The sequence below is a fragment of the Drosophila serrata genome, unplaced genomic scaffold (assembly GCF_035046125.1).
Source record: "Drosophila serrata isolate PLE 108 unplaced genomic scaffold, ASM3504612v1 contig_172, whole genome shotgun sequence".
In the NCBI taxonomy this organism is placed as follows: Eukaryota; Metazoa; Arthropoda; class Insecta; order Diptera; family Drosophilidae; genus Drosophila; species Drosophila serrata.
In genome coordinates this window covers 104,547-126,530 of record NW_028257070.1, presented here as the reverse complement: position 1 = coordinate 126,530, position 21,984 = coordinate 104,547, and the positions used below count along the sequence as shown (strand labels likewise).

Below are 21,984 nucleotides of genomic sequence, written 5' to 3'. Positions count from 1 at the left end.
ATAAATACCGACTCCGACGGTATAAATAAATATAAATTAACAATTATATTTAACGCGTTTTTCGTGTCAACAATGGCCTAACTCCCTTTCGTTGCCGCCACTTTCCATTTTCCATTTTCCACACTTGATGCTTCCCTGGACTTTTATTGATCGTTTTATGGCGCATTTTGTTAAATTTAATTTTCACCTAGCGAATAGCCGTTAACAAGGCGAAGAGCCAAGTGAAAAATTTCTTCATTAATCAGTGGAATACACTGCAACGCCTTCCAGCTGCTGCTGCGCAATCCCGGCTCGTCTTTAATTTGAGCCAATTAAAGCGGCGACAAAGCCATCTCCGAATCCCGCCGAAAGCCAGCGAGACTGTGTCAGCCTTTCCCCTTTTTTCCCTGCTCGGCGTTCGATCTTCGTGTTAATGATGGACGTGAATGGATTGTACATTGTTTTTTTTTTTCAGCTAGAAAAACGCTCAAATAAGTTGAGAAAATATAAAAATAAATTGTGCTGGAAAGTATCAATGCTTTTTGTTTCGTTTTTGCGACTGCGCAACTGATGGTTATTTTCTGACTATGTATTGTCTGGCTTTTGGTCTTTCTTATGGCCAAAAAGACCATTTGTTGTCAACTCTGTTTTGTCAATTTTGCCCAAATTTTGTTTGGGTTTTAAGCTTCGCTCGGATTTCCTAACCACTTCCTTTCTGAATCTATGAAATGGACTTCAAAATAACATTATATCTCTCAATTAGAGAGGAAAGAAATAGTAATTTGCCGCTCGATTATGACGAAATCATTTGATCCGCTTCACGTGTGACGTACTCTGCGGTTTGGCTCTGTTTTTCTTTTGCTTTTTTGGGGGCTTGCCTCCTCTCCTTTGTGTGGTCTTTGTTGTCTGTGGTAATGACTTTATCCAGTGGCCACATACATAGGATCCCCGGCTGGCAGTTCGTTTGATAAATTATCCACTCGCTTGTAATAATGTTTTTCCAGGGCTGCTTTTGTTTTCGTTTTGTTAATTATCCGCTTTAATTGTTAATTTAAATCACGAACATTTTATCATCGCGAAGGAAAGTGAAACTCAATTGAACTTGAGATCTCTCACTCTCTCCGTCCATCTCACGTTTTCCCCCTCGTGTGTTATTCCCTTATGGAATTGGGCGTGTTTTTCGGGCTTGAAGAGAAGTAGAGAAAGGTCTAGTGATCGGATTGTTATGCGATAATGAGATTGGATTGCCTTTGCTCTTGTTGTGTTTGATTGAGGAGGAGTGGGGATTTAGCTGTAAGAGCCGATAATCCGAAATATATGTGGTAATCCCAAATAAAAGTAGGTTTACTTGGAAAATAATCTAACAGAAAAGCTTTACATCTTACTGAACACACTCTTTCTATCAATAATATTGTAATTATTGACTTTGGAATCCCCTTTTTCCATAATTTTGCAACACTTTACTAAAATGTTTGAGGGTTTAAAGAGTATTCGAGGTAAATACATATGGAAAGAAGGGAAAAGTGAACATGTTCTAGCATTAATTTCAACTTCCAACTTCACCTTGTTCTGGCAAAAACGTTGTCCTAACTATAACTCAACAAATTCACCAATAATCCACATTTTCCTGTTGTATTACAACATCTTCATCTAAACCCTACTTTTATGAAAAATTGTTTAATTTAAATATGACTTTTCAATAAATTTAGCTTTAGTCCAAACCCAAACTGCCCACGGACTGCACTTGAATGTAATTACAATTCAGTTAGGCCCAAACGATGGCAAATAAAATGGAAAGTTTATTTTAAGGTTCACTTAACGCTCAACGAAAGTTGAACTATAACTGAGCCAGGCGGCGATCGCAACTGAATTTCAAGTGGGGCTAACTACTCCCTGGCTAATTCGGTGGTTCCGATGTTTTATTGCCGCCCAGCAACCACCGAACCAGCAACCAGCAACCAGACCAGCATCTGGCAACTGGCCATATGGTCCCTGTCCAAGTCCAAGTCCCTGTCCACGTCCAGGTCCAGCCTCGCTGGGCGAAAGGTTACAGCAATTGTTATGCAAATCTGGCGGCGGAGGCAACACAATGGACACTACGTTCGATAGAATCGGACAAATCCCGGAGCGAACCGAATCGAATCGAATCGAAATCCCATCAGGCGAAACATGGAATTATGAGTGCCACAAAGTGGAGCACTTCCTCGACTGAACGACTCCCGCACAACACGAAAGCGGAATTGTCACTGCGATTATGGTCGCGACTGTCTCTTAGCTAATCGAGCGCGGTCCGAGTAAATACTCTAAATTGCGCCACCTTCACTTTTCCGGCTGCTTTTCCAGCGCGGAAAGCGACAAGCAAACTTATTTTCTCGCTTTGTCGCGCTCAGCTGCTTTGCTGCCTGTCTTTACCATATTTGGTGGCCTCCTCCTCGTGTTACAGGCTCGGGTTTGAAAACAAAGACATCCTTTCGGCGTAGTGGCGACAGGCAACATGATTGTTTACGCTTCACTTGACCAGAACAGCGAATGCTTAACCCATTGTGGCCCCAGGCAGGTGCGCGCAAAGGGGTTAACAAGAAAACCCCAAAAGCCAAGCAGTTGTCAGCGATTTTTATCAGGAAAGTCGAAAGCCTTCGCTTGGATTCATTTCAATTTCCAGGCGAAACTTTCCTATGTTGGAATATGTACATATAAATTCTGTTAGCCAAAACCCTACATTTTACCATTGCCATTATCTCAAATCTTTTTCCCACAGCCTTAATCCCTCCTATGATTCTATGTTTCATAGTTTTAGATGGATCCATCTATTCTCTCTGGGCTTTGGCGTGCAATTAAAAAGGAGATTGCAGTCAGCACCTTGGGGAGCCTACCTCGACTCGAACATTGTCCGGCAGCTGACAAATTTTGGCTTTTTGCTTCACGGCGATCATCTCTCAATCGCAATCGCAATCGCAATCTGGATCTCCGTCTTCTCCGGCTGCTGCTGCCGCCTTTCCTTTTGCGTAGCCATGGGGCTTGATTGGAAGTGGGGCCTGGTCTAGTTAACAGCTTGGACTGGATGCGTGTCTCCGCCTCCGGAGAGGGGCAGGAGAAGGAGCAGCAGCATGGCCACTGACAATTGACAGAGACAAACGCCTAACAACTTATTGGAAATATGTTTAACCATTTTGGGCAATTGACATTTTGTGCTGCCGTTGTCGGGCCAGAGTCGCTCTCCTTCGCTCTTCTCCGGCCAATCGACAACGTGACAAAACAATTGTCGTAAATCAGGGGCAGCCAGTTGGAAGCTGGAGTTTCGGAGCCTTGGAGCTTGGGAGCTTAGCCAAGTGATTGCCAACTCTTTGGCCAGAAATGCTAACTGCCCACAATGCAAAACCCATGTTTTGTAATTCGTTTTTGTTTACTTTCATTTGACTCGTGGCAGTCTGCGTTTTTTTAAGAGCGAATGTGTTGCCGGACATTCCATTGAAAATATCCAAAAAGGAATTTTCAATTAGCCAAAAACCAAAACAAAGAAACCATTCCTGAATGGGTCAAGAAAATGAGCAAAGAAAGTTATTGGTTTTTTGGGCCAAAGACTTTTTACGTAACAGAAGAAAAGATAATGTAATAAACAAGATGCAAAATGGGAAGGCAAGAAAGTCTTTTAAAATATATTAATATATTTCTGTGCATAGAACCAATTCTAAATATTATGTGTTAATATTAAAGGCTTTGATCCTATATAATATTCGTTTAAATTACATAAACGAATCAATTTCGTTCTTTTTATAAACGGAGTTTTCAGTCTTAATTTTCATATAAACACCTTCAGAAAACCCCAACTACCTCCACTAGGCTTATGCAACTGCAAATTCGAGGCGATTAACTTCTGTCACGGTCAAAGCTCAATTGAAACCGACACAAATCACAGCCAAAGGCGGGACTCTTCACTCTCTTCCGTCTTAGATGTCCCTCCCAAGCTCCCAAAAAGAAAAAGAGCTCGCTCTCACACACAATTACATAATATGTGGATGCGGAGGTGAGGCAACCCCAGAGCCATGCTATTCGGACAATATTGTTCCGATAAAAATCCCCCTAAATCAAAGAAAAGCGCAGCAAAACAGAAAAACAGAAATGGCTAAAAACAAATCTGTGGGCAATTCAGAGACGTCGAATTCACTCCCGATCGAAGGTGTTGCAGACGTCCGAAATGCCAATTATCAGCAGCCAGAGAGGAGGTTATCTCAATTCCCCGACTTGCCGGCAATTTTCACTTTCAGCTCAATAAATTTTCGTAACAAAAAAAAAACAAGAAAATAAAGAAAAGCAGCGCGGAAACAAGGGAATTTTTTGTTGCGTTGTCTTGATTTTCGAGGAGGGAAGTCACTCAGTTAGTGGCTTTGAGAATGACTGACGGATTTGCTCTTTAGGTTGTATTTTTCTTTACTTTTTAGATCCCCCAGCGACCCATAGTTGCACAATCCACCGCCGCACGCACCAACGGAAGCCGCTGGTAGCCGGGGGAAAAATTGAACAAAGGAAAACGGGACGAAAGCCACAAGTCATTTGGGAGCTACAAAAACAAAAAAGGGGAAAACGAAAAAATTAAATATGTATATTTCGTGTATCTTAATTGTTACACTTTTACCGAGCAAGCAACACGTTTTCTTGTTAAGGAACGTTTTAAAACCAAATGATATTCATTTTAAAAACAAGGCCAAAACAGACGGCCCCTCAAAGTATGTTTTCGAAATATACGATATATATACAGCTTCTTTCAAAAACAAGTCCCAATAAATCAACGCTAAAAAGCAGGCAATGAACATTGCATAATCATACCAACACCTATCCCTCAAAGTATGCTCTTTAATCTTTGCTGCAGTTTGAAACAAAAGGAATATACTAACAGATGGCGCAAAAAATCCCCATTGATAATAAATTAAAAAAATTGCCCTATTGTCCCAAAAATGATAACATATAATTCTTAACTCACCGAGTGCACTGCTAGATGTCGCTGCAACTCCGCGTTGCCAAACTGGGTGAGCTCCGTAATGGTAGGCGAACTCTCCAATTTACTCTCCATGTCGCGCAACCAACGCCGCAGCTCCTTGGGATCCTCACAGAGACCCTCGGGTCGTTGGGTTTCGTCGAGCATCTAAAAAATAATACAAATAATTAATTATCAAATAGTAAAAGTGCTGTACGAAATATATAAGAAATTGTATTTAAGTTGCCAACAAATAAACAAATTACTTCCTCCATTCGCCAGCAGAGGTCGCCACATTACCTTCATGCAACACTCGCTGGATTTTTCCAAAACCGTTGCGGCGCCCTCTATCTCACAGCGTGCCTCCTTGCAGGTATCCAAAAGATTCGTATCCATAATATAATTGTAGTTCGTCTGAATGGCCGCCCAGAGGTCGTCCTTGCCGGAAGAGCCCAGGCCCAATGTGGCGCTGCTGTGGAGACTGGTGGAACTGCACTGACTGTGACCGCTGCCCCACGAATAGCGGTGCATTTTATTGCTGCTCTGCGAGTTTTTCTGAAAAAAAAGAAACAAACACACCAAAAACATTTTAAAAAATCAATAAAATAAGTTGAATGTTTCATAAGTAATGTTGCAATTCCAAAGCCAAATTTCATAAATTTTAAGTTATTGTTAAAAGATTCTAAATTGTGTGGCGCCCTCTGACTATTAAATTTTGTGTAAGTCAGGAGCATTTGTTGTCTTATGATTGTGTGTAAAATGTGCCATGTCTTACTCAAGTTAAACTGCCAAGGCCGTGTAAAAACAAAACTACAATAATACAAAATTTTTAATATTAAGTTAAGTCTACTCAATTTAAAATCTCCAAAAACTAAAATTTAAAAAAAATTATCGAAAAATTTGTCCTCTTCTGAATGTACTAAAATTCCCCTGTTGATGCTGATCAAGAATATATATGGATTATAGGGTCGGAAACGTCTCCTTCCAAAGTTATACTCTTCTCAGTTAAATAATAAAACCATTTTTTAGTAGATATTTATCTATGTTTTTATGACAATTTTGTCTGGAAATCAAAGTTTAAAATTCTCATAACTATGTCAAAAACGCACTAATTTTAATTCGGAAAGCTTTCCTGTGTTAGTTTTTATTAGGTTAACAAATCTGCATACTCAGTTTAAAATTTAAAAAAATTCAATTTTTTATCATTGTTTTTGTTAATTTTATTGATTATAAAATTGAAAAAAATGGCCAAAAAATTTGTCCTCTTCTGAATGCCCTAAAAGATTCCCCTGTTGATGCTGATCAAGAATATATATGGGTTATAGGGCCGGAAACGTCTCCTTCCAAAGTTATACTCTTCTCAGTTAAATTATAAAACCATTTTTTAGTAGATATTTATCTATGTTTTTATGACAATTTTGTCTGGAAATCAAAATTTAAAATTCTCATAACTATGTCAAAAACGCACTAATTTTAATTCGGAAAGATTTTCTGTGTTAGTTTTTATTAGGTTAACAAATCTGCATACTCAGTTTAAAATTTAAAAAAATTCAATTTTTTATCATTTTTTTTTTGTTAATTTTATTGATTATAAAATTTGAAAAAAATGGTCAAAAAATTTGTCCTCTTCTGAATGGCCTAAAAGATTCCCCTGTTGATGCTGATCAAGAATATATATGGATTATAGGGTCGGAAACGTCTCCTTCCAAAGTTATACGCTTCTCGGTAAAATTATAAAACCATTTTTTAGTAGATATTTATCTATGTTTTTATGACAATTTTGTCTGGAAATCAAAGTTTAAAATTCTCATAACTATGTCAAAAACGCACTAATTTTAATTCGGAAAGATTTTCTGTGTTAGTTTTTATTAGGTTAACAAAACTGCATACTCAGTTTAAAATTTAAAAAAATTCAATTTTGTATCATTTTTTTTGTTAGTTTTATTGATTATAAAATTTAAAAAAAATGGTCAAAAAATTTGTCCTCTTCTGAATGGCCTAAAAGATTCCCCTGTTGATGCTGATCAAGAATATATATGAATTATAGGGTCGGAAACATCTCCTTCCAAAGTTATACGCTTCTCGGTAAAATTATAAAACCATTTTTTAGTAGATATTTATCTATGTTTTTATGACAATTTTGTCTGGAAATCAAAGTTTAAAATTCTCATAACTATGTCAAAAACGCACTAATTTTAATTCGGAAAGCTTTCCTGTGTTAGTTTTTATTAGGTTAACAAATCTGCATACTCAGTTTAAAATTAAAAAAAAATCAATTTTTTATCATTTTTTTTGTTAATTTTATTGATAAAATTTGAAAAAAATTGCGAAAAAAATTTTCACTCTCCTGAATGCCTAAAAAGATTCCCCTGTTTATGCTGATCAAGAATATATATGGATTATAGGGTCGGAAACGTCTCCTTCCAAAGTTATACGCTTCTCGGTAAAATTATAAAACCATTTTTTAGTAGATATTTATCTATGTTTTTATGACAATTTTGTCTGGAAATCAAAATTTAAAATTCTCATAACTATGTCAAAAACGCACTAATTTTAATTCGGAAAGATTTTCTGTGTTAGTTTTTATTAGGTTAACAAATCTGCATACTCAGTTTAAAATTTAAAAAAATTCAATTTTTTATCATTTTTTTTGTTAGTTTTATTGATTATAAAATTTGAAAAAAATTGCGAAAAAAATGTTCACTCTCCTGAATGCCTAAAAAGATTCCCCTGGTGATGCTGATCAAGAATATATATGGATTATAGGGTCGGAAACATCTCCTTCCAAAGTTATACGCTTCTCGGTAAAATTATAAAACCATTTTTTAGTAGATATTTATCTATGTTTTTATGACAATTTTGTCTGGAAATCAAAGTTTAAAATTCTCATAACTATGTCAAAAACGCACTAATTTTAATTCGGAAAGCTTTCCTGTGTTAGTTTTTATTAGGTTAACAAATCTGCATACTCAGTTTAAAATTTTAAAAAAATCAATTTTTTATCATTTTTTTTTTTAATTTTATTGATTATAAAATTTGAAAAAAATTGCGAAAAAAATTTTCACTCTCCTGAATGCCTAAAAAGATTCCCCTGTTGATGCTGATCAAGAATATATATGGATTATAGGGTCGGAAACGTCTCCTTCCAAAGTTATACTCTTCTTAGTTAAATTATAAAACCATTTTTTAGTAGATATTTATCTATGTTTTTATGACAATTTTGTCTGGAAATCAAAATTTAAAATTCTCATAACTATGTCAAAAACGCACTAATTTTAATTCGGAAAGCTTTCCTGTGTTAGTTTTTATTAGGTTAACAAATCTGCATACTCAGTTTAAAATTTAAAAAAATTCAATTTTTTATCATTTTTTTTTTGTTAATTTTATTGATTATAAAATTTGAAAAAAATGGTCAAAAAATTTGTCCTCTTCTGAATGGCCTAAAAGATTCCCCTGTTGATGCTGATCAAGAATATATATGGATTATAGGGTCGGAAACGTCTCCTTCCAAAGTTATACGCTTCTCGGTAAAATTATAAAACCATTTTTTAGTAGATATTTATCTATGTTTTTATGACAATTTTGTCTGGAAATCAAAATTTAAAATTCTCATAACTATGTCAAAAACGCACTAATTTTAATTCGGAAAGCTTTCCTGTGTTAGTTTTTATTAGGTTAACAAATCTGCATACTCAGTTTAAAATTTAAAAAAATTCAATTTTTTATCATTTTTTTTTGTTAATTTTATTGATTATAAAATTTGAAAAAAATGGTCAAAAAATTTGTCCTCTTCTGAATGGCCTAAAAGATTCCCCTGTTGATGCTGATCAAGAATATATATGGATTATAGGGTCGGAAACGTCTCCTTCCAAAGTTATACGCTTCTCGGTAAAATTATAAAACCATTTTTTAGTAGATATTTATCTATGTTTTTATGACAATTTTGTCTGGAAATCAAAATTTAAAATTCTCATAACTATGTCAAAAACGCACTAATTTTAATTCGGAAAGCTTTCCTGTGTTAGTTTTTATTAGGTTAACAAATCTGTATACTCAGATTAAAATTTAAAAAAATTCAATTTTTTTATCTTTTTTTTGTTAATGTTATTGATTATAAAATTTGAAAAAAATTGCCAAAAAAAATTTTCACTCTCCTGAATGCCTAAAAAGATTTCCCTGTTGATGCTGATCAAGAATATATAGGGATTATAGGGTCAGAAATAACTACTTCACCTCGTTGCAGGCTTCTGACTGAAATTTTTATATAAAGATAAAACAATTATATATTTTCAGTTCTATCCAAGTTCAGGAAGTCACTAGCAATGTATTTCCTAATTTAGCTGATTAAGTAATTATTTAAATATGGCATTAACCAATTCACAAATCAAAATATAGCTACCAAAGTGACAAATAACAAAATACAAAAGGAGAAATGGCAAACAAACGACAGACAAGCACAATCTCAAGAGCAGCAGAGGGGAGAAGTTGCTAAGAGTTGTTAATAAATAAGTAATTTGAGGCGGGCCAAATACGGTCGGAACAATATGCTTGGCCATCTTGGGAGTAGCCTCCCAGCCTCCGAATCCGATTCCGAACCGATTCCGAAACTGGTTTCCATAGCTCCAAATTGCCAAGCACGCGCAATTAATTAATGCATTTTGTAGTTTGGCCAAGAAAGTAGCCACTGAGCAAGGAAATTCCTCATTTACACAGCACATAATGCCATTGTAATTCGGAAAAGCAAACAAAATTGAAAATTGAAAACTGAAATTGAAATCCGAGCAGGAAAAGTATTGATGAAGTGATTCAAAGCTTGCTGCTGCTCTTTCTGCAGATTTGAGTAAATGATTAAGTACATAAACCGCAATCCCAACTGGTGGGGTTTTCAGGGGTCCGAGTGACTCGCATTTCAGGCCAACAAAAAAATATATATATAACAAAAAACAAACCCCTGTCCACAGAGTGACTAAGAAAAGTCTGCGCAAATGCAAGCTGTAAAAATATGCAGGCAGGCCTTGAAAATCAGTACGCGGTCTTGTAAATTTCAACAGATTTTTATCGGTGGGATAAAGATACATTTTATATATATCGCTTTGGCTGTGAGAACGAGGCCACAAACAATTTGATATTTCGATTTTGTGCTTCAGGCCCCTCTGATAAGATTCATTTGTAGGCGATTCGGACACACCCCCTTTTGTCGAGATAAATGTGTAAATTATCATTGATTAGGCACTTAAGTATGGAATTTAAAATTGAATTCACTAACTGGTGTTTAGGCTCAAAACAATACTGGCTTTTCACCCAATGCCTGCTTCGGGAATGTGGTCATTTTCCGCCTGCATTTAGGTAGCATAAAGTATTATGCATTCTTCCAGTTTTTGGCATAAATTAGCAATTTGCGTGGCGCCTATGTAACCGTCGTAACCGTTACAGCTGCGTTGCAGCGACATGCTGATCGGCAAATTTATTAATAATTTATTAAAGCAATTTCCGGTGACACAAGAAATAACTGAAGAGCAAATTCTAACGGGTGCTTGTCATTTTAAGAGACTAAAAACTCGTTAGCGTGTGGAACGCAGACTTAAGTGAGCAAGAGAAGAACAGGAATTTGCACACTGAACACTCAACACAAGTTTTAAATACCCTTAGGCTTTAGGAACTAGATTTTTACCTGTAATTATAATAGGTAAGTCAATTAAAAATAACTAAAATAATTAAATTTAATTGTAAAACTTGAGTAGGTGTGTTTTTTTCGTGGTTCTTCTTGTAAGACATGTACTGCATGTTGTTTTTATAGTTTCTTGTTTAAAATAAATTTTTAGTTCCAATTCATTGGTAAGCTATCTTCTCATTACAATTAAAATCCCCACAAAAAGTGTATGTCCCCCCCCAACTGACTTGCTCATATGATCAATTGCAAATTTATGCACAAGCATACACGTTCTCCTCGGCTATAGTATATACCTGCTGTACCCCTTACTCAGATTCTCCCAATCCATTTGCCATTTTTGGAATTCACTCACCTTGAGGCTGTTGTAGGGACGCTCCAAATGGAGCTTGGCCTGGATGACGTCACGCCGCTCCTGTTGCTCCTCGTTTGAGGCCTGCAGTGATGTCATGGACTGCGATTGCTTTATCGAGTCGTTACCAACACTGGCGCTGCCGAATTTCAACTGTCCGCCCCCAGTGGCGCCAGTTGGTGAAGCAGCAGCGGCACTTCCATTTCCGGTTCCGGTTCCTGTTTCTCCTGCTTCGTTCGCATTTGCATTTCCACGCGATCCGCGTCGCTTTTTCTTGAGGGAACTACTGCGGCTACTGTTGGCCGATTTAGTGGTTAGCCCCACCGCCCTGTTTGGGGGCGTGGCTGGCACGGCAAAGATGCCGTCAAATTTCAAGGGTTTCGTTGTTGTAGTCGTGGCTTCGGTCGGGCTGGACGATGACTGTAGTTCCGGTTCTCGTTCCATCCCCGATCCGTCATTTCCACCTCGTATCATGGCCGCTTTTTCAGTCTCTTGGTTGCTTGTTGTCATCGCCTCTTCAGCTCTCTTCCCTGATTCTGGGATTTTCCTTTCGTTTTCCTGTTGCGTTTCCATTGTTCTTCTCCAACTTTATTTGGTGGCTACATCGCTTATTCGGAAAGCCAGTTATGTTAATTTGGGGTGGTGGAGCCCAAACCCGAAATTTGCATGTCTGCGAGGTTTCCTCTCATTTCCATTTGCATTGTTTCCGTTCCGTTGCCGGCGTTCCGCTCTTTGACAATGACCTTCAGGTGGTGTCCCTTTCGATTTGCGTTCGTTTTTATGCAAAATAATTGTTTCGTTATTTTGATAAAAGAAAAATGCAGCTTCGTTTTACATATTTACAATAATTCCACTGAAACGAAAAAAATTAAGAGAGAGAAGAGAAAAATATGCACATTAGTTGAAAGGAAATCAAACAAATTAGGAGAAAAATAGGTAGGCCGATATAAAATTATGATTATTTTAATGACCGGGGGGAAGGAGGGACCACCTCATGGAGCGACTGCAGCATAATTAGCCCGGCTGCATTTATTCGTTTCTCATTTTCCGTCCACTAATGATGGGTATTATTACTATAGGCAAAAGGCCATTAAGATGAAAGCGAATTGCACGGTGATCGCCTCTAATATGGATTCATTTCCTACAAGCATTTCTTCGACCCATCCCGGTGTGCTGACAGGTGCATTAAATGGAGAATGGAAAATGATTTCTGAGTTGTGGTGTTTGCAATTCCATGCTTACTTCTAACCTTCTTATATGATATTTACATAAGTTTAACATTATTATAAATATAAAACTTTTTCTGGGATTTCTATTTAATCTTTGAATTATTTTTATATCTCTCAGTTCTTTCTCTCCTCTAGTCTTCTACTGAAGAAACTCTTAACCATGTACATCTCTCAGATTACTTTTAATTAATTTATGCTACTTACTCTCATTATCTCAAGGCACTCTACAATTTTATTTATTATTCCCGTACATTTTCGCCCACCATATAGTAACGTAACAACGTTGATACTTGTCAGATGTTGCAACACACACTTGCGGTGATGAAAGAACCCCCTCTATCACAGTTCCCCCTTGAGCATTAGCATAATTAAGTCTCCTAAAGAACCCGAGTGCAGTGCATATCAGCCCCCTAGAATCTCATATCTCATATCACACCCACTGCCACTGCCACCAGCAAACAACCAGGTAACCAAGCAAACAAAGCGATACTGCAAACTGTAAACTGTAAACGACAATTAAAAGCAACCGTAACCGGCAGACAGCTAACTACATAATGGCTGAGGCTGCCAGAGGAGCGAGGGGGGAAATTACAATAATTACCAATGCAAATATTACTTAATTTCATAGCTCTGGTCAACGACTCCCAGACAGCAGCATTATAAACAATGAACACGATTCTAATCGCGGCGCAATCAAATTTTCATACGAAATTAGTCGCGAAAAACACTTGTGGGCCATATTCGTATGCAAATTTACCGGGCACCTCGCTCACCTCGCTGGAGTGGAGTGTGGAGAGTGCAGAGTGGAGTCCACTGGCACGGAGGCGGTGGGACTTGACTTGTCCAACTCCTAAATTGGCCTGCAAGCGTTCATTTAGCGAGAGATCCGACAGAGATCCGGGGATAGTGGGGAATTATGAATAATAAAATGGAGAACACCAGGTGGGAGGGAGGAGGTGGAAATGGAATAACAAATATAAGTATCTTAATAATAAAAGTAAACTATGAAAATTCATTTATTAACTTGCAACCTCAGGCTTTTTACCATAAAACAATGTGAAATAAAACAACACACTATAAAGAAATTGTTACCATAATAATAGTAATAGTAAATACATAACAGCCATTTAATAAACCAATAATACTTTATAAAAACAACAATTCTAAGAGATTTATTAGTAAAACCTGTTTTTTCAAAACTATTCCTTAAATTTCCTACATATTTCACTTTTAAGAAATGGTTTTATGTCTCACAGAGACTTTACTTGCATAATTAAGTAATGAATGGCATAGAGAGGTCGCAAGGCTTTTACGTGCTGGCCATTAAATCCAATGTACATTTGCTTTATGACTCACGGCTTGTCTGTTTCCCCTTTTATGCAAATTTTAGCACACGATCCGCATGGAAAATGGGACTCGGTGATGCACTGAACGGCAGTTAAAAAGGCGCTAAAAAGTAAAGGAAGACACACGGACTGCCACTCGGCCTCGGTCGCCTTTCCAACCAATTCATTTGGGGAAATGGCGAATTTCCACCAGTTTGCGCTGGCATTAACATTCAGGTTTATGGGTTTTGGCAACAACAACGTAGATTTCCGCCTGGAAATGCTGAGATTTTATGTTTGAAGAGGAATTACTATTTGGTAATGCATTTTTAGAATCTAAGCAAAGATATATCTCTAAACCAAAAGTAATCAAGCAATCAATGATTAAAGTTCAAAATACTCAATATTAAGCAATAAATACCGTAATAAAGAAAAAAATGCAAATTAATTTTCCTCATTATGCATTAACCAAATATTTAACACTTTTAACTGTGCTGCCTGCCGGGTGCCCTGATAATACCTCACTCTTGTGCCCCAACGGTTTTCTTTTTCAATCTTTTCTTGCCTTTATTTGTCCACCTGTTGAACTTTGTTGCGTAAGACACCTGTAAACATTCGGTAATAAAGGCAAAGCTTCGCCCCCTCCAAGGGTTTCATAGAAAAAGCGGTGTCGAAGCGAAGCCAAAGCCAAAACATGGTCCACATATGGCGACCATAGTTTTTGGCCCCAAACTTTTTACCACAAACTCAAAGCCACAAAGACCCTAAAGAGGGGAGACCCCCAAAGTAGAAGAAGAAGCCACAGCAAAGGCCATTAATAGGCACAAAGAAGAGGCACAGAGAAGACAACGAGATGAAGATGGAGACGAAGGAGGGCTAAAAATAGACAAATATTTGCGTAGACCGAGTGGTTTGGGGTTGTGGGGAGTGGTTTCGAGGGCTGAGATCCGATAAAGGGGTCTACCGATCATCACGGGTTCCACATTGTCTATGCCAGGCACGAAGTTTTCGAGAAGCTCGTAAATCTAGCCAGTCTGCGTTGTTATTCATAGCTTTAAAACACACAATAGAATCTATTTCTGGAGACGTCACAATCGCCTGTTATGGGTAAGCAAACTTTCGATTTTCATTGAGCTTTATGCCATTATCTTTTTATCACAATCAAAGTTGTCTGTGAGTTAATATAAATATTAGGAATGTCAAGAGGAATGTGTTAATTGAAAATTTTGATTAATAAATTATATATATGTACAATAGGAAATAGTTGAAGAAATTTATTAATAACTATCAAATCTTAAATTCTCTTAAATACCATTCCAATTTCCCTTTAGCCTTCTCGAAATCGAAAACAGAACTTTTATTGTTCTGATTAACAGCAACATCCAAAAGCTTAAATTTTCATTTCATTTAATTTCCCTTTCCCTTTTGATCTTCACTCACTTCCGTTCGCCGCTTTATGTACTCAACTTTCGGCCCAAAACGAGAACAGAACTCTCGAAAGCTACCGGATGTGAAAACTCACTTAATATCACAGTCTATTCTCACGGTGTAAAACTCAACGGTCAATTAAGGCAAATCAAGTGCAAACAATTGGGCTTCCAATTACTTTGTTTGGTTTCTTTCGATGAACTCTACTCGGGCCTAGATTAGATAGAAGCGATAGGAGACACTCGAGTGGCCCGAAACGAAATCAATTATGGGAGTATTTATAAATAGTGAATTATCTGGGGGCCAAGGTGGAGATAAGACCTGCTAGTATAGTCTAGTGCCATAATTTAGTCATCAGCTGGCTTTAGGTGTGAAGTCATGAATAAAAATGTAGATAAGATCGCTCTAGAGGTGGCAAATTTAAGAGACTTGGTAGGTAGTTAACGAAACAATTGTGGAGTTATATATGTATGTTCAAAGGGTAGATATTGCTCCTAATGATATTATTTAAACCTACCAAGAATTCCAATTCTAAAAGCAAGAGCTTGAACCCCTTGAAGACAAAAGTCGTCGACAGAAACGGACAATCGGAGACCAAGACGGAGACAATCGACATTCCGCAGACCAAAGCTTAATTAAAATATGGTTTATATCGCACCATGAATAAACTGCGATCGCAGTCAGAGCTATATTGTTTATATACATACAACATATATACATTTACGAGCCAGACAGCAGCCACTTCTTGCTGAATTCTTCCAAGAATCACGTTGGCATGACCAGCGTTTGCCACACATTTGGCCATTCGGGCCCAGTTGACCAGGCTAAGAGCCATGATTGGATCCACGGGGAAAGACCCCCAAAGGCAGGCAACTTGCCATAAATTGTCAATTGCCAAAGACAGTTGTAGCAGCAGCGACAACAACTGTAACAGCAATAACTGCAACAGCTGCTGTTGCAGCAGCAACACCTAATGAATTGTTAACTGCTTGGAATCCAATATAAAGCGGGTGCACACAAAGAAAAGGAGAGAAATCATAAAATAAGTCATAAAAAAATTGTAAATATAATCTTATAATTACATCATAAATAAATAAGCAAAATAATAGAATTATCAATATTGATTTGAGGCCTCTAGAATACTCATACTTGAGGCCTTTTCTTAGTTAAAAATATTATTATACCCTTGCATTATTGCAATTTTTTTTAAGTGTACTCTGCTTTTCGAGACAGAGACCAGACAGCGTCACTTTTGGCACACGTGAATGTTGGCCAAGTGGCCAAATAATCGCCTCCAATCTGGCGACAATAACCATAACCATATTGACTTGTAACCAACGGCAAAAATATTTCCACAGAGTATCGATCGGAGGGAATTCGGAAAAGCTGAGGGGCCAAGGTATTGGAGCAAACCGCAGCACGCCAATCGCAAAAAGAAAAAACACAGAAAACAATCACAATATGTGGTACAGTGCAACCCAGTTTAATCTAAGGGGGGCAAAAGGGGGTTCCCCGTGGGCACTCAGAGACAATGAATTGTTTAATTTGTTGTGGTCGTGTCGGGCTTTGACAAACTTTTATAGGTCGGCATATGATTGATGATTGATGATATGATGGCCACTGATTTAGACAAGTTATACCTTAACTTATTCTCTTCTTCGTAATTTATTATTATAAACTATTTCCGTACCTTTTCTATAAATTTTTATAAATTTCATTTTCACCTAAAATGTTTTATGATGCATAATTTCTTTTCGTTTTTAAGGCACTCCCATAACTTTTGTAATCCTTAATCTGTTATGCAATCCCAAAGACCTCCACAATTCCAGGGTATCTACATCCACTCACTTGGGATACATTTGTCTGAATGTCGCACTGAAAAATGAAAACATTGCGAATTCCTTCGCCTTTGCCATGAACCTCCCCTGACTTTGTCACCTTCTCTTCGCCGCCGAGGGAAAGGGGAGCGAAAATAAATGTGTACAAAAATAAATGCACACAAAACAAATACAGAAAATACAAAGAAAAAGGCAACTGCAAGCACAGGGCGACAGATGGCGACATGGAACATGGACACGAAATAAAGGTGGTGGACTCAGAGGACGCAAACAAAAGGAGACCACTTTTGTTTTGGTTTTATTTCTGTTGATTTTTGGCGCAAAAGCAATTAGAGAAGTGGTTCACCATTAAAAAACAAAACGAAAGTTATCGTGGCTCCGCAAGTGGGGACAAATTTCGGGAAACATGCAAACATTGTGTCGCCACCTCGCAATCACTGAAACCACCTTCTCTACTGATCTGTTGGTTGTCTTCACTACAGTCTTTTCTCAGAAATGCTTTAAATTAAATAATCAAAAGTTTTAAGTAAATAATTAAATGATAATGAATTAAAATAAATTATTTAACTTTTGATTTAAAGATTGATTTTTATGAATACCATCCAATGTTAAATATTTTCAAAAGTAGCTCTACCGTATCTCTTTGGTGTCGCCTTTTTTTTAGTTGTCGCCAACGAAATTTGTCTACAACTTATAAACATTTTTGGCTCCAATCCACAAACTCCCAGTGTCCCCCACAACACAACATACACCCGTTCCCCATTGGCGGCATTCCTGAGCATATGATAAATGTTTCGTGTTTTTGTCTGCTTTGGCGTTTCGAACACGTTTCCCCGTGTTCTGCGATCCCCATATCCAACACCAACACCAACACCACAACCACATTACACATGGCACACACAGAAAAGGCCATCAAGCTTAGAAAATAAAATTAACGAAAAGAAAAAGATTAAGGAAAAACTAGTCCCGATTTGCCACGCCTTTCGTTCGTTCGTTTGTTAAGACTGACCCAGCAAATGAACAAAATGAACAAAGTGAACCAGCTGAACCGAGGCGGTAACTCTTTCGGGCGGTGACAGGTGGTGAGGCTGTTAATAACCCACAGTCACACCCCCCAAAGTGGCTGATCAGTGATCTGTTCGCTGTGCTATAGCTAAAGCAAATTAGGGGTTTTGGGTGGTGCCAGAAAGCAAAAAGCATAAATTCAGGGAACCCACTTAGCAACAGGAAAGCATTCAGATTTATGGAAATTATTTATTCTGATTTAGTGCTTAGTTATTAAACTTAAAGGGGCGGAGGACTAAAAGGTATATAAATAAAACAATCTATTTCATTTGAACTCTTGAAAAGTTAAACCTTAAGTAATGTTCTCTGAAAATAAAATGCATATTTCCTTGACTCTGACATTGACCCACTTTTCAATGGCTACAGTTTCCCCAATTCAAAGTAGTTTTCTTCAATTAAAACCAACTTAATGACTCAAGTCCAGACTCCAATTCATGCGGCTCAACTCTCTTAATTAACCCATTATGCCACTGAGCATTAAGCACACTCACATGGCAGCCACAGATTCGGAGATACAGATGGAAGCTGCTAATAAAACCATCTGTAGCGTTTCGCTCTTAGCCAAGTTAATTAACTGAAAATTACTCACTTAATCGAGTGTGAAAAGCGCGCAAATTTTGCGAAAGTCGAAATCCATTGGACAATCAGTGATTCCGCTCGTCCATTCGAATCCATTCAATTCACTTTTGGAGCTGAAACGAGAAAATTAAATGCGTGTTAAAACAAATAAGCGTAATGATGTGAAAATGTTTTGAATTTGAATGGAGCGGAAGCAAAGTTTGACAAATGACAACAACAACAACGGCGGCGCACAGCCGAGTGGAAAATGTGAAAAATTGCTTACCAATGTTCAAGATTAGCACTTGGTAGAAAAAATTACATAATACGCGAGCGGAGAGAGCAGAAACTGAGGCATAAACCATCAACTTTTACCCGCCAACATTATTTGCGTTGATACCCTGGCTGGGGGTATCATCATCAGTTTGATGGGACTTTCGAAACTAGCTTCGTCTATATGAATGGCTATTTTATGCCTTCGATTAGTTAAAAATTAAAGGTAGGAATTTCCAATTGTCTCTAAAAGTTTATATTTTTATACGTGCTACATAAGACCGAGCATAAGGTCTTTGCATCTTACTGGAATTCTAAATAACCTGAACAAAGGTATTTCCTATGTCGTACTTCTACATTTTTCCCCCCTATTTTCCTGCCTTTTTTGATGGCAACCTTTCGCCAAACACTCTCCGCAGACAACCTCGAAGCTGTCTCCAGTGATAAATCAGCACGGAGCTCCGAAAACCCCCCAAAAAGGAAAAATAAGGCAAATGATTCCCAACAAACAACTCCCACAAACTTCAAAGTTGCACGACATATTTTCGGTGCAATTCGCTCGATTTTCTTTGTTGTTTCTTTTTTTTTTTTGACCGGGGGCGTCTCGCATAACAATTCATTATCATTAATTATATTTGCACTCAAATTGCACAAACGGAAAACTAGGAAAACGCTGAAAAACTCAAACAGCGACAACTCCCGACTCCCGAGCATGAAAAATTGAACAATGTCGATTAAATTGAAAACAATTTTACGCTGCAAAATTTCAATATTTCCCGTCATTCGCCGTTAGGCTAACAGCAAATCCAACTCTGGGACGGCATTCCCGAACCCAAAACAAAACAAAAAAAGAGTCCAGAGAGGGGAAATATGGCTCATAAAGCATCGCAACATCAACATCGGCAACAACAATTTATTGGTCGCATTAACCTCAGCGAACTCTCTCACTTTTCTGGGCCGCCCAGGGGTTACGAGGGGGTTTCTCCAGGGGAGTCTCAATCGATGCGAGTTGTGAAAATATCATTTACAGGCAATTTGTGAAAAGCAACAACCAACGGCAGCGGCAGCAGCCACAGCCAAGCCAAGCTGCAAACTCTGCGAAATTTGCACGAACAAGAAGGAAAAATACAAAATAAAAATCAAAATCAAAAAAACAAATGAACCGCGTTTTACTTTAAACAACAACAAACCCAAAAAGAAAAAAAAAAGCTGAAGAAACTAAAAGGGGAACAACGGCGGGCGAGGTATCTGCAGTGGTCAAGTTGTTAAAGTCGGAAATGGGCACAAACGTCGATCGTCAGCGGTCGACAACAGCCACAGCAGCGGCGGACGACAACGTCTCCAGGCGATAATTGGATCCCTTTCCAAGTCGGTCGCGGAGTTACAGAGTTACGGAGCTACGGAGTCAAGGGGCCAGAGGTTCGGTTGAGGGGAGTGAGTGCTAGAAATTCAATATACTTCATTTTCGGTCGAGTGGGAAATTTGCCTAGCCAGTTGAGGAGGTTATGATTGAAGTTAACTGGAAATGAATACAAAAGTGAACACCCAAACCTTCAGAATGAACAGTGAATTGAGAAAAGGTAATGCCTGTGCCCTAAAGCTCCAACTGTACTCTCACTGAAGACACTCATTCATTTAGTTTTAAATATAAATTCCTAAGCGTAATTCTAGAACCCTTTTATGCCAAGCACCCAATACTTGACACATTCTCTTATTCGCTTATCCAACGCTCTCATAACTCTTTTGTGTCGCTCTTTGTTCCAGTTTATTTTTGCGCCAAACTGAAATTTAATCCAAAAGTGAAAAACCAGATGCGGAACAAACAGAAATTCTGTCACGTGAGACAGAGAGTCAGTAAACGCAACATTTTCGGCTGCCTTAGCACAAACAAAGGAAATTAATAATGAAAACAAAAGCGAATTCAAGAGCTTTTCAAAGAACTGTCGGCCAAAAAAAGAGAGATATCAATTCGAGTGTTTCGTGTGAAAAAGAACAAACTTTAACGAACATCCCACTTGAGTTCATTAACAAAGTCCCCCTCCCGGACTGAAAGTGAAAGAGGAAGAGCTGCGACGCGCACAGTGAAATGAAATGAAATGCATTCGAAATGCAATAGAAAGTGAAATGCGTTGGAAAAACAAAACCGACAACGGAAAATCTCTTCCACCAATACCACCATATACTATAATACCAAATGAGCCGCTAGATGCTGGCGATATGTGCTATGGACGGACCCAAACCGAACCGAGCCCCCTCGCCAGCTCACACATGACCTTGTTCGCAAATTCTGTTGACGTACATCGAACATGGGTGCCACCATCATCCCATACCATCCCATGCCTTGCCATCCGATCCACCTCGCCACGCCATCCTTGGCTCTTTTCCAGCCGATTGCCATCAAGAAATATTTGAGATTCACTTTCGGTGCCGGCAAAGGCAGCTGAATCCAGCGGCGAGTGCCTCCAAGCCAAAGACAGCCACTGGCCCAGGCAGAAAAATAACAAAAAACAATGCCTCCGCGCAGCACATTGACAACTCATAGATAAAATGCTTTTCTTTAACTATGACGCGACTTCCAACTGCGACGACGGCCTCTTCTCAATGGGTATACAAAAAACAATGACAAACTCTTCCATTGCCACTGCTACTGCAACGTGGAAAGTGGAGACACACGAGGAAAGCTACCACACATCGGTCGAATCAAAATAGTTTTCTGTGATTAATGCCGATTTTTCTATACACTATTTGGGGAAACTTCCCCTACTTTGAGTCTTAGAATTATGTAATTTATAAATAGCTTTCAATAAAGTTCATATTATAACATGTAAACTACATACATACAGAGGTAATAATAAATATGCATCTATAATTCTTAACTGACGCTTGAAAAACCCAAAACTATATACTTATTAGATACTTTATAAACGCCTTAAAGTGTTTCCAAATGCATACCATTTTTGGGTAATATAACAATATTTTTAAAGCTACTTCTTAACTTGTGATTAAATTTTCAGTTAGGGTATCAAAAATGATCGTCAACTTGTTGGGGATATGTGTGGGCTGGCATTCGGCACTCGGCTGCATCCAGTATTCACTATTCGGGCACCAAAGACTCGAATGAAATGCCACAGATTCGTTTTTGATAAAATGCCAGGCAACACAACAAGTTGGGATCCAAAGAAAAAAAAAACAAGTGAGAACCGGGGCAAGACGAGGGGCTAATGAGGGAAGAGAGATGGCGCAGGCGCGAACCCGCCAGGTGATAAATCTCGCTAACCAACTTTTGCCAGTGCAATT

At 38.1% G+C, this 21,984-nt stretch overlaps 1 protein-coding gene across 4 annotated transcripts in view; it reads right to left on the bottom strand.

The window, feature by feature from the left end:
• klar (klarsicht) overlaps positions 1-21,984 on the bottom strand; it is a 128,707-nt gene that overhangs the window by 76,608 nt on the left and 30,115 nt on the right. For all 4 annotated transcript variants that reach the window (XM_086827451.1, XM_020946936.2, XM_086827452.1 and 1 more), the window contains exons 2-5: positions 18,446-18,548; positions 10,975-11,824; positions 5,252-5,506; positions 4,958-5,119 (exon numbers count right to left, since the gene is read on the bottom strand). In XM_086827451.1, coding sequence (XP_086683577.1) covers positions 4,958-5,119; positions 5,252-5,506; positions 10,975-11,544 — 987 coding nt within the window. In that variant the 5' untranslated portion in view covers positions 11,545-11,824; positions 18,446-18,548. The remainder of the gene's footprint in view (positions 1-4,957; positions 5,120-5,251; positions 5,507-10,974; positions 11,825-18,445; positions 18,549-21,984) is intronic.